This window comes from Tachypleus tridentatus, chromosome 7, assembly GCF_004210375.1.
Source record: "Tachypleus tridentatus isolate NWPU-2018 chromosome 7, ASM421037v1, whole genome shotgun sequence".
NCBI classification, from domain to species: Eukaryota; Metazoa; Arthropoda; class Merostomata; order Xiphosura; family Limulidae; genus Tachypleus; species Tachypleus tridentatus.
In genome coordinates, this window is record NC_134831.1 from 134,215,406 (window position 1) to 134,228,408 (window position 13,003).

The 13,003-nt window shown below is 29.7% G+C and overlaps 1 protein-coding gene across 1 annotated transcript in view; it reads left to right on the forward strand.

Annotated features, from left to right (window-relative positions):
• The first annotated feature begins 154 nt into the window (after positions 1–154).
• Positions 155–13,003, forward strand: part of LOC143257814 (anoctamin-5-like) — a 75,965-nt gene continuing 63,116 nt past the window's right edge. Inside the window, exons 1-4 of the mRNA XM_076516843.1 lie at positions 155–341; positions 3,288–3,386; positions 8,043–8,185; positions 9,003–9,107. Of these exons, the coding sequence (XP_076372958.1) occupies positions 180–341; positions 3,288–3,386; positions 8,043–8,185; positions 9,003–9,107 (509 nt within the window). The 5' untranslated portion in view covers positions 155–179. The remainder of the gene's footprint in view (positions 342–3,287; positions 3,387–8,042; positions 8,186–9,002; positions 9,108–13,003) is intronic.

Here is a 13,003-nt window from a genome sequence, read left to right on the forward strand (position 1 = left end):
ATTTTAGACTTCTTTAATAAGTATTCTTTTTAAATTTTTGCAATAGGCTCAGTGCCCTGTTAACATGATGCTTAATGGTACTATTTCTGACTTCATTTAGAATTATGTTTTATTGTATATTTATACAGGAAGAGGTGGAAGAAACCTTTTCAACCTCTAGTCAAAATGAACAAAAGAGTATGTTTGGTCGAAGTACACTGTATTTTAGAGATGGAAAACGTAAGATTGATTTTATTTTAGTTTATAAGGACTTGTCAGATCCACAAAAAGAAGAGAAAAGGAGAATCTTTGAAGGAAACCTTAAAGAAGAAGGACTAGAACTTGAACTAGAGGACAAATCTGTATGTCTTTAAAATTACTTACTCATTTAAGTGTAAACTTGAGGTTGTAGAAAAGAAGTTAATCACAATTTTTTCAAATTTGATGAAAAAAGCTCTAATTTGATGTAAATAGATTAATTTGATTCATGAAAAGTATTTGTCAATTTCTCTAAACATATTTTACTAACAACAATTTTAATGACCTATATTAATTCCAATTATGGAAAGTACTACATTATTTAAAATAGGATATATAATAGCTTTTATGATTAGATTTTAAATATTGCTGTAGAAAATTCACTCTTTGCTTGATTTTTATCAAAAATGTTTATTGTAAGATATTCATTTAATAAGTTTGTTAATGCAAGATGCCAGCTTATACCCCATTAAAAGTAATTGTAGTGTTATTCTCATAGAGAAACAAAATTACTGACATTAGTTGATACTTAAAGCTTTCTTATGGTAACTATGTTCATATTTAAATTAGTCTGTGCTTTAATTATGTAAGTAAGTTTATTAAATGTTTTGTCAGCAGCCAGTCAGTGTTCCATGTTGAACTCTAATTTTGTCATTTGGTAGCAGATAAAATGAGAGTTGGAAAATGACAAACCAAATGGTTGAGAATGTAGTTTTTAATGTAGACATTGTTTGATTTTTGAAAATAAGTCATTTTTTTATATTTAAAGTGTAAATGTATTAAAGGCTTACAACAGTAAAAAAAAACATTAAATGAAAGTTTTTTCTACAAGTTTTAGTACTATACACAGAGATTGATGAAGGTCCAATTTTATACTAAGATAGAATTATTTTTTTAAGTTTTATATAGTGTAGATAATAGTTTATTGTTTGAAGTACTTCAAAAAATGACCATTTTTTCTAAGTAAATAATAGTGATTTAAACTGTTCACTGTTCTACCTGGCTTTTCAGATAAATATGCCTAAGTATCAAAATACCACATTTTTATTTGAAACATCTGTTTATGCTAAACATGAATTGGCATGGAAGAAAAATAATTTTTGATTTAAGTATCATTATTGTTTTGATAAAATTGTTTATTTTCACTTATCACATGGAGCAATACAAATGTTAGTTTGGAATAAATGTATATGTTTTTTGTTGATTGTATGATTGTATCAGATTATTAGTAATATTACATTTTCTTTCCAGAAGAGTGGCTAAGTCCTTATTTGTATAAAAAAAATTTTAAACCAAATTCAACATGTACCAACCTCTTTGTTAGGAAAATCCACTGCAGACCACCATGAGCAATTACTAATTATTTGACGTGTTTTTTATTTACAAAAGTAAAATAAAAGAAGCTTTCAACTAATTACATCAGTTTTCATGCCAACCATTAAATCTTCAAAAAGATTGATTTTATTTAAGTCAGACTAACCAGCTGCATTTACTTCTATCGATTAAGTAGAATTTGAAACATCTCTTAACTGGTATCTACCTTAACAGAAAAACTTACAAAACCATAAATTTGTTATAAGAAACCATTTATTCCTAATTATGTATAATGGCTTTTACAGTATTTTGAAAATGAATTGCTTCCTATAATGGATCTGAATTTGAAGGAAACTCCCTGGCTTTCATATGGAAGGATTATGTTTTTTGTTTATCCATACAATACAAATGATTTTAAGACTTTTTATAGAAGAATAACAACCTTTACAGAACTATTAAGTTTGAAATAGAATAAGAAACCAGTAGCATTCTCAAAACTAGAGAGGAAACAAAACCTATTTTTTCTAACTATAGAAAATTAACAAACCCTTTAAACTGTGTTCACTTTTTCTCATCCTATCAGAAAATGGTTAAACACAAATTACAGCCTCAGTATTTTAAATTTATAAAATTTGTCATTACATGACACATGATAAAGAAATCAGAAATGTTTGCACAATTTTCCAGTGGTTACTGTATCCCATAGGTTTTGTTGAAAATGATCGTAAAAAAGAAAGAAAGACATTTTATTAAGCAAAACAATTAGCAATGTATAGTTATTTGTGAAAATAAAGAGAAAACACTTAGCATCAGCTACAGTTCTAGTATTGCGGCTTTTGAGAAATCCTGAAAAATAAATTCAAAGTTGTTTTATAAATATCTGATCATCATCAAAACAGATTCTTACCCTTGAACAAGTGTGCATCTCAAGATAGGAGGAATGTTCCTTGTTGTTTCATGCCAGTTCTGTGTAAAACGTTTTAATGGTAAAACATGGAGATATGTAGACACAATACTCATGTAATATAAAAAGTTTACTAAACATGGTCAAACAATAATTTCTATTTTTCTGTACGTGAAGAATCTTGATGATCAAATAAACTAGAAATTATATTAAAAAACTATGGAAAGTTTATTAACACAAAGATTTTGAAATTTTAATATCTCTGAAGGTTACTTTAAGTGGAACTTCTTTCTAAATCTTACACCTTGAAGAAACTTGAAACTTCCTCTTTGCTTGAAATTCTGTGTTTCTTTCACAGATGAAAGTTGAACTAAAGCAAATACATGGAAATGCCAGAATTTTTATCCACATAAACTTGTTTCATAATGGAGAATTTTAACTTTCATTATTAGAGTACTTTGCACAGTATTCTATTGCTATAGTTTCTTCAACACAAATAGTAATTTTGCATAGTAATATATGTGTAAAAGTCTGAAGTTAATTTGCTGTTCATGCTGTTTTATTGTTAGTTTATTTGTAGTTAAACACAAAGGTACTTTATGTGATTAGAACTTATACTGATATTAATATATCAGTGCAGTAAATAACACTTTCAAATTGAATAATAAGAAAATACAAAGTATGATGTATGTTTACTGTGTGAAGATATAAAATGTTTTAAATCATAATATATTAGTATTTGTTACATTATTTGATAATTTAAACATAGGTTGAATCTGTTAAAAGATATGAAGCTGTTATTAATTATTTTATTACTGTTGTTATTTTTAAGCTTTCACAAGATGGTAAGACATATTTTCTAAAAATTCATTCTCCCTGGGACTTTATTACTCGTTATGCAGAACTGATGAATATTAAAATACCTCTTAAGGTATGTGTCACATATTTGTTTTACATAGTAAAACCTTTATATTTTCAAAACCAAAAAAGAAAATAATATAATATAAAGTATATTATTATAGTGTTCTTATTGCCATTGAAACTACACTTATATTTAGATGTTGCAAAACAACCAAAATTAATTTATCATTCATAGTGATTGATTCTTTTCTTTGTTCTTGTGTAGGATCATTTTGAAAATACTGGTCATGCATGTGATCAATATCAGTTACAGGTCTACCCACATACTAGCATTGATATATGCTATAGGTTTTCTCCAAAATTTCTTATCTTCAGAAGTGAAAAAAAAATTTCCAAAACAAGATTTTAACTTGTAATTTCTTAAGCCTTACTGATTTCTTCATTCATGAAAAGTACTTTTACATAAGGACAAAGGCTCGTAAAATGAAAAAAAAAAAAGTGTTTATGATAAATATTGCTTATCCCTTATTAACAAGAAATACTTAATTTTTTCCGGAAATATTTATACAAAAAATAAATTCTGATATTTTGCTTTTTCCTGCAAAAGAAAAGAAGAGAACAGAATTCTATGAATATGAAAATCCCAAAACACTTACAGAGAGCTACTCTATCAGCAAGATACAACATTTTAACTCATTTACAGGTGCTTACTGTTTTGTACTTTTTACCTAAATAGTGAACACTTTTGAAAACAATATTTTAATATTTGAAGTTTACATAATTGAAGGAAAACAGTTCATTAGGGCTGTTGTCAAGAATATATTTCTTTGTTATAAAATGAGATTAAGTAGAATTGTATTTTGAGTTTAATAAGTTTTGTAATAAATGAAATTTTAGAAGGAATAACATTTTTTTGTTATATGCAATATTGTTTAACCCTTAAACAGCAGGAATTTTGTAGGTAGCATCAATTTATGACAGCTACCATTTAAGGATTAAAGAGGAGGTTGTTACTTCTATAATAAAAAAAAAACATGTTTTAATTCTCAAGAAGTTTTCAAATAATTGTCATTCCCAACATAATCTAATAATTAACATTGAGATCTTAAGAGTAATATTAATATTTTAAAAATGGCTATTGATTTAAAACATTATATAAAAATTGAGAGGGATTTTGAAATATTATAATTATGGTATAAAGATCTGGAAAGAAGAAAATTTATATAAAACTGAAATATCCTGATGAAAATCTAAATGGTTTTGGAGTACACATAACCAAGCATACAGATAAAAAAGTTGGAAAAACACTGAAAAAGTGTGAATGATAAATGGAAGAACATGATCCATTTTATTACTCATTTGACAAGAACCTTAAGAAGAAGAGTTTTTTAATAGGATAACTAAAATTATTTCCTGCTTTCTCTTTACTTTGGAATAATTCATTAGAGGTAAATTTCATCAGTTTGTATAAATAATCATTCTTATAAATTAATGCTTTAAGTATTAACAATTTGCCAAGGAAGAATAGTTATAATAAATGTTTATAAAGTTTGGGGTGAAATTTTTTTAAGGATGCCAGGAAGATGAATGAACAAAAGACTTGTCGAGTGTACCATTAACCCCTATTGTGTGATTGTAAACTTACAGGCAATTGTTGAATGTGCCATATGGTGCAATTGTAAACTGACAAACTATTGCAAAACACACCATATGGCATGCTTTAATTTCTTTTGAGCAGTAGCCTACAGAATGCATTGAATTGTTTACTGTGCTGTTGTTTTCAATGAAAAAATTTTGCAGCTTAGGTTTTGAAGAATTAAACCATCTTGAGTGAAATCATCTCCATATGTTATCAGGTACTCAATTCACTTAACTAGGAAAATAGAAAAAATTCCCTAGAAGGGCTACCACCATATAGCACATGGAATTATAATATGAAACTGAAAGTGAGGTTTCACTTTTATGTTGTTCAGAGAAAAGTGCTACCTGAATAATTTGTAAAGGAATAATCCCACACACATTGTAGATGCCAAAGTTAGAATATGTATATTATGTGTGGCCTTTGTTCTTTTTATTAGATATATTAGATTAGAAAATTCTTAGGCTATCATTTCTTGCACAAAATCTTGGGAATTTTTAATACTTTGTTGTTACCATCAAAATTGAAAATCTTCACATTTATAAATTATATGTAAGAGCATATTTTGAGCATTTTTGCTTATTTATTATATTTATCAGAAGTTGAGGACCACTTAACAAATGTATACATGTAAGCAAACACTTATATATATCTAATTAATTTGCAAAAAGAAATATGAAAACAGTGTTAACACACTTTTCAGTTCACCTTATTACTGTTTGTGAAACATTAATATTAAATAACACAATTCCTTCTGGAGCAGCTTTAAACTCCATTTGTCATGTTTGCCAATTGGAGTAAGATTTTTACCACCTGATTGTTCTTTTCAGTGCGAGTTAATCAAGAACCATATATCTCAACCATGATGCAAATATATGTAAAATGCTTTCATCCAAGGTAAATGATCCCATACTTTATGCAACTTCACTGCAGTGTATGCACTGTGTCTTCCTAATTGTATGGTATTACCTTGTGTTAGCATTGTCAAAAACCAAAAACATTAGATGCAGAAAATACTATCCAGACTGATATGTTCAGGAGCAATTTGTTATCTCTTTTTGAAAAGAATATTTGAAAGATTGTACTGTATTGATTTTCCAACTGTTGGAGAGCTATTCTAACCTGCAATCTCTGCTATGAAAAGAAAGGATTCCAGAAGAAACTGTGCGGTATGCAAATACCATATATCTTACCATGGTTTAGTCAATTAATGTATATTTCCTATTGTTGTAACATGTTCAACTATATATAGTATATACCCCTTACTAAAAACACAGGTATATGTTTTTACACAATAAGTAAAAATTGTGTAATAATAATAATAAGTCAATTATTTGTGACTTATAATTATTAAGTGCCATAATTTTCGCCTTTCACCAGTCAACAGAGGTATTATATATTTCTCAAAATATGAATGATAATGTGCTGCTTGGTCTTTTATTTTGCTCAGAAATTCTTTTAGTTTTTGTATTTCTGTATTTTGCCAGAATTGCTCCTATATATTTATATTTTTAGGATTCTACTAAGAGCTCACAGTCTATAGCTCACCACACAGAATAAGGGTGAGATAATGAGAAATTACTTCTGCTCCTTGTGAAAGTTGCAAGGTATTTTCTGTTCATACAAACTTGGGTAGGACACAATGCAGCTGTTCCATTAAACAATGGATAATTTACTTCCTTGACTGGTCAAGCTACAAAGAATAACTGCAAATAAGAACTTATAAAAGTTTTAAACTTTTATAAATATGAGATCTATGCTACTGAAGAGTAAGGTAGTATTTGCATGGTATGTGTATATTCTAAGACCAAGCTGGATGGCTGTTTGTTCAAACTCAAACTTGCTGTTGGGATAAAAGGAAGGCTTCCTAAAACTGTTCATTCAAGACAACAGTTGGATCAAGAATAGAGTAATTCTACACTTTCAAGGCAGGATGATCCTTATATGATATTCCACAGTACTTAAATTATCTATGTCAATTACTGTTCCAAATAACATATAAAAAGAGAACTAAGAGTAGTTACAGATACAGTATCAAGCTGGTTTGAGCCTTTATGGGACAGTTATTATAATAACCTGTATTTAAACAAAATCATTAATGAATGATGATTACCTTTGTACACCAAATTTACAAGGATGTCGTAGTCACATACAGAACACTTGGATGTAAATTTAAAACCTTTACTTGAATGTATCTGGAAGGATGTAATGAACAATTTGTTCAACTGTGATATTTCTTAAAGGACAAAGAAATTAGCAAATACAGAGGTATATTTACGTGATAACAGACTTAATTTTGTGACTTTCTCACTATCACATGGATGTTTACAGAACATAATGAAGGTTAACTTTCAATAAAGTAAAATAAACCTAAAAATATGGATGAAAATTTCCCACTTTTTGTTCCGTAAGTTTAATATCAGAAGCAAATTGATAGAATGATTTAAACTTGTGTTCAGTATATAATTTGTGATTGCATGAATTGCAAAATGCCAGAGTAAACTTAAAATGTACCATTTAGATTTATAAGAAATTGTGTTAAAACAAGTATTCTCTTATTTTGATTTCTCTTATATTTTAAGATAATAAATTTTGTATCTCCCAACTTCTTTATGACTGACTGAATAGAAGAATGATAATGGCCATTAACACTTGCAAAAACGTGAATTGATTATGTAGCTTAAAATACAAAATAAATCATTTTACACCTATTTGGATTTTAATACACATTAAGTTTATCAAAAAAATATATTGTAATGCTAGTGTAAGAAAGACAAGAAGTAGTAATTCACTGGTAATAATTTAAGAATAAATATATTATAAACGTTTGGTAAAGCTAACCTAGCCAGGGATTATTTGTTCATTAATATTATTTGTTTTTCTGAAAATAACAGAAGTAAAATGCATTAAAGATTATTCTGTTTTAAGATATAATTTTATGAGTACAATATCTGAAAATCTCTTGTACTGTGATAACTTTCAGTAAAATAGACTTATTAGAATTTGTACACTAAGCTTCTAATACACTTCATAATTTTTTCTTCCAAAAAATAAGGGCTCAATGTATATGTCATACTTTTTTTACAGGAAGCAGAGGAGGTAAAAAGTGAAAAGTTTTGTAGTTCTCTTTGGTGTTTTGAAAGAGAAAATCCCTTTATATATAACAATAAAGTAATTCCTGATGAACCTCGATATTTTTCATGTGCTTTTAAAAGAAGTCATCAAGAGGAGTAAGTGAATGCTTAATTCTTTTATGTTCTTAACATATTTTGTGTATCATTTAATTTTCTTCAGCATTTAATGTTTGTTTGTTGAAACAAAATTACACAATAACTTTTCTGCACTCTGTCTACCACAGAGAATGGAACCTTGGATTTTAGTGTTGTAAGTCCATAAACTTACAATTGTCCCACTGAGGAACTTCAACACTAAAAAGGGAAACAAACAAACATTATATAAATACATATATATATTTAAAAGCAAAATTGTATAGTTGTTTGTTCACTAACTCTATATATAGTATATGGCCAATCACTACCAGAACTTCTGTACAAATTCTGCTTTTACCAGTGAATATTTAAGCAACATTCTTTAGTCTGACAAGTTTCTAGATGGAAAACGTACTGAATGAGGTAATCATATTCATTTTAGGCTTATTAAGAAAAAATTGAGAAGTTAAAAAATGATAAAGCTTCTGGGCCAAATAATATTTTATCCAGGGGTTTGAAAAAAATTAAAGATTGGATAAATGAGCCATTAATAGTGGAGAGATGCCAGAAGATAAGAAATTGATTAATATGATTCCTCATTTCAAGGGAGGAAGTAAAAATTGTTCCAATATTTACAGGTCCATTAGACTTGTATCATTGTAGGAAAGTTTGGAAAATCTGATAAAAGATTCTTTTGCAATGTTTTAAAACTTGTTGGTTAGTTAGCATGGTTTGAATAACAAAAAAATCTAGTTATATTAATATTTTGACATTTTTTTGAACAGGTTACTGGTTATGTATATGAGGGTGTGAGTGTGAATTTTTTATATTTTCAAAGTACATTTCACAAGGTGCCACATAAAAGGCTTATGAAAAAATTCATCTCTGTAGGTGTGGGGTATAAGATTGGCTTACTGGATCTCAGAAAACTGGCTAGTTGGAAGTAAGTAGAGGGTTTTTATAAATGGTAGTCAGTCAAACTGGATTAAAGTCACAAGTGTGGTACCTCAGAACTCAGTGTTAGGACCTTTGTTAATTGAGATTTACATCAGTGACAAAGATGTAGGACTAGTAAATGTATTAATTATATTTGCTGTGCTGATGACATTATAGTATTTGTGTTCAATCTTGGGAACATTACTTTAGAAAGGGCATTGAACTGTTGGAAAAAGTTCAGAAGAGGGCTACTAGGTTAATACCTTATTTTCTCTTCAAAACAGAAAAGACGGGGGCTACCATTCTGTGATTCTTTTCATCCATTTGTTGTCTTTTAATTGAGTGATATATTTGGTCCATTTCCATTTTGATTGTGCAATATACCTGGAGGTGTCTCTGATCCCATTATTTTTTCTTATCTCTGAGCATAGAATTTGTTCCTGGAGCTTGATCTTCAGTATCTATCTCTCCACTGCTCTTTGAGTTGCCTGCAGTCTTGAGCTAAACAATTTAGTGATTGTCCACATTTTACATCCATATGTCAAGGCTTGTTAAACACAGTGGTCAAATACTCTTTGTTTAATGGTTATTGGTAGTTTTTCATCTTGAAAACTCTCTTGGTACTTCCCAAACAGCTCTTATTCTCATAGTTATTTCCTCTTTTGTTATATTTTTCATGTAGGTTGTTTGTCTGAGGTATTTCAGTAGTTTCTTTTTTTCTAATTTCATTTCACAGTTGTCATCTAAGTTTCTTATGTACCTTGTTTTTCCATTATGTATTTTAAGGCTGATTTCTGTGTTTTCTTCATTCAGCGTGAGGAATTGATGATCCATCTGTTGTATGTTCTCTGTAAATAAAGCCACATCATCTGCAAACTTGACATCTATTAGTTTTTCTCCATCTATATTGATGCCATGTTTCTCTAGTTTTGATCATTTAAAAATTTTCTGTAATGTTGCTGGAAGTAGCTCAGATGATATAGGGTCTCTTTGTCTTACGCCTTTGCCAATCAAGAAGTTGTGTGATACATGGTTGTCCAGGTGGATTCTTGTTATTGCATCAGTGTAGATGTCTTCAAGAATGTGTATATATACTCTGTTTATTCCATGTTTTCACAGAGCTTCAAAGATGGTATAGTGCTCAACTGAGTCAAATGCCTTTTCATAATGTGATGCAAGTTGGTAGAATAAATTAATTTGATTTTTCAATAATCTGATTTAATGCATGTAGGTGGTCAATAGTAGAGAATCCTATTCTAAAGCTTGGTTGATTCTCATCTAATATATTTTCTATTCTGGCTTGAAAAATTCATGTAAATATTTTATACATATGTGACAGTAGAATGCCATGTATGTTGTTTACATTTTTGGGGACACTTTTCTTGAAAACAACATGTGGGTAGTATTTTTCTTAAAAGCTGTATTTCATCTATCCCCAGTGCTTTTCTCTTCTTCGTTTATTTCATTCCCCTTTCCACTTTATGCTCTATTATTGGTGGTACCTGATCTGTGTTTGGGCTTGTTTTTACTATGTTTGTCTGATCAGTGAGTGTTGGCTGGTACAAATCCTTGTAGAAGTTGGAACAAGTTTCTTACACTTCTGTCCCTTCTGATGTGATCTCCCTTGATGACTTCTTTGTTTTTTGTAATTTTTCTTTTGAATCCATGTTTGTAAATCTCCTTTGGTCCACTGCCTTTCTCTAATATTGATTTGATCTTTTTTTTTTCTTTTGTGTCTTACTCCTGCCCTTTTCTTTTTGACAGTTTTGTTCAATTTGGCATATTACACCCTTTCTCTTGCTGTTTTGTTCTCTTTTTTTCTTAACTCTTTTCTTTTTGTATTTAGTTCTTCCGTGTCCTTAACAGCATCTGTTCTGTTTTCCCAGAAACTTGCTGCCATGTCTTGTACCTTCCTCATTTCTTCCTGTAAGATTATAATTAGAGTTTCTGGCATTGATGTTCCTCACTAAGCACTTCAAGTCTATTTTTAGTTGTATTTGGGATGTCTCCTTGTTTCTCTCTAGCATTTGTATATTAGTTTCTCTGGATTCTGATGCACCAGTCTCTTATCCAGTTTCAGTTTCCCTCTCACCATATTGTGGTCACTTCCAATAACCACTTCTGTTATGACTGTCTAATTCTTAATGGTGTTTTTGTAGAGGTTAGTAAAATGACTAGTTCTTTATGTTTCCATTATATAACTCCTATGTCCAACATTTATTCTTGGCATTTTCAAATATGTGCTTGTTATGATCAGGTATTTGGCTTGCACAAACTGTATTAGCCTCTTTCATTTATCTCGCCAATCCAAAATACATCTGGAATTTTTATTCTTATTTTTGTTCTCGATCTTCACATTGAAGTCTCCCATAATAATGTAATATTTGTACTTTTCATTTTGAATGGCATTTTCTATTTTCCCATAGAATTGATCTATCTATTCATAAGTATGGTCTTGATCAGTGTATACACCTGTTTTATCTGGAGTTGTGTTTCAAACTTTTCAGTGTAGTTTTTTAATCTTGGATATATCATGAATGTTGTACTTCATGCATTTGTGTTCTCTTCTGTTTTCTGACTTCATAGATCAGAGTGCCTCCTATCAGTTTATTGTGTCCTTCTCCATTGTGCTCTGATTTGCTTATTAGTCTGACAACATCCCAAAAAATGTTTATTATATCCTTGGTCAGTCTTTCTAAATCATCTTCAGCTCTGATTGTTCTTGTGTTGTATTTACATGAAATAAATTTAGCAGTACTACTTTTTGCTCTTTGGGCTCAATGACTCCCTTTCAGGTTTAATCATAACACATCATTAAGAGATATCTTCTCTGAAATAAAAGCTGTCTGTGCCTTTTGCTTTTTAAGATTTCCAGCATTACAGCCTTTCTTTTGTTTATTTCATTTATTGATGGGAATTTGGCCTAATATCAACATGCTGGCTTGGCATGTTGTTAACAAATTTCTCTGTAGAAGTGTCCTTCCTGTAATCTTCTGAGTTCATGGTCTCACCCACAAGTCAGTGGGGGTAAAATAATGGAGGATTTAAGATGCCTCTAATATGCTCTTCAGGTCCCTTCTCAGGACATGCAAGTCATTTGATTAGGACATGTGCACCACCAGAATGATCCAACTCGTCATCTGTGACATTGCAACATTTGGTCCATGACTTTTTATTTGGCTAAGCCTTTATTCACAGCTAATCTCCTAAGAGGTTTCCTGCTGTCTGCCATCTTGTTGATGTGCTAGGTAGAAGATGTTATCCCCCCCACCCAGTATCTTAGAATACCATATCCACATTTCATATATTTGAGAGAAACTCTTAATTTGCTTTAATTATACTGAACCTTCATCTAAATTGTATTACTGACCTATTCAAAACTTTTAAATTATACTTTAGAAATTTATTTAAAAAAAATTTTTGCTTTTATAGCAGACGTGTCTGGTGTCTTTAACTCTGAGGGTTGACTCAATCACATATGCTGTATCTGTTCCATCTAGTGTTTAGAAAACAGATAAACTTCAAAGTGATTTTTATCATTCACATTGTCTTTTATTTGTCTTGTTTCATTATTCTGAAAGACATTTTATTATCGTGGATTGTTAACTTTTTTATGCTATCTCCACTGTCCATTAAAGCAAATTGTCACTGCTTCTTGTGCTTCCTTCTATAACTGTACTTCAGTTATAAATGTGCCATACACCTGGCATCACATTTGATAGATAAATCTTTCTTTTAGTACTTTTTCTTTCTCTGTTTCATTCAAGTCATTTGTTTTGTATGCTATAATCCAATTTCAGAGATGACCTGTTTCTCATTTCCATGTTGGAAAGTTTAAATTCTTTATTACCTCATCAGTCTTTAGATGACCACGAAAATGTAGTTGGAGAACTTGTTATTTTT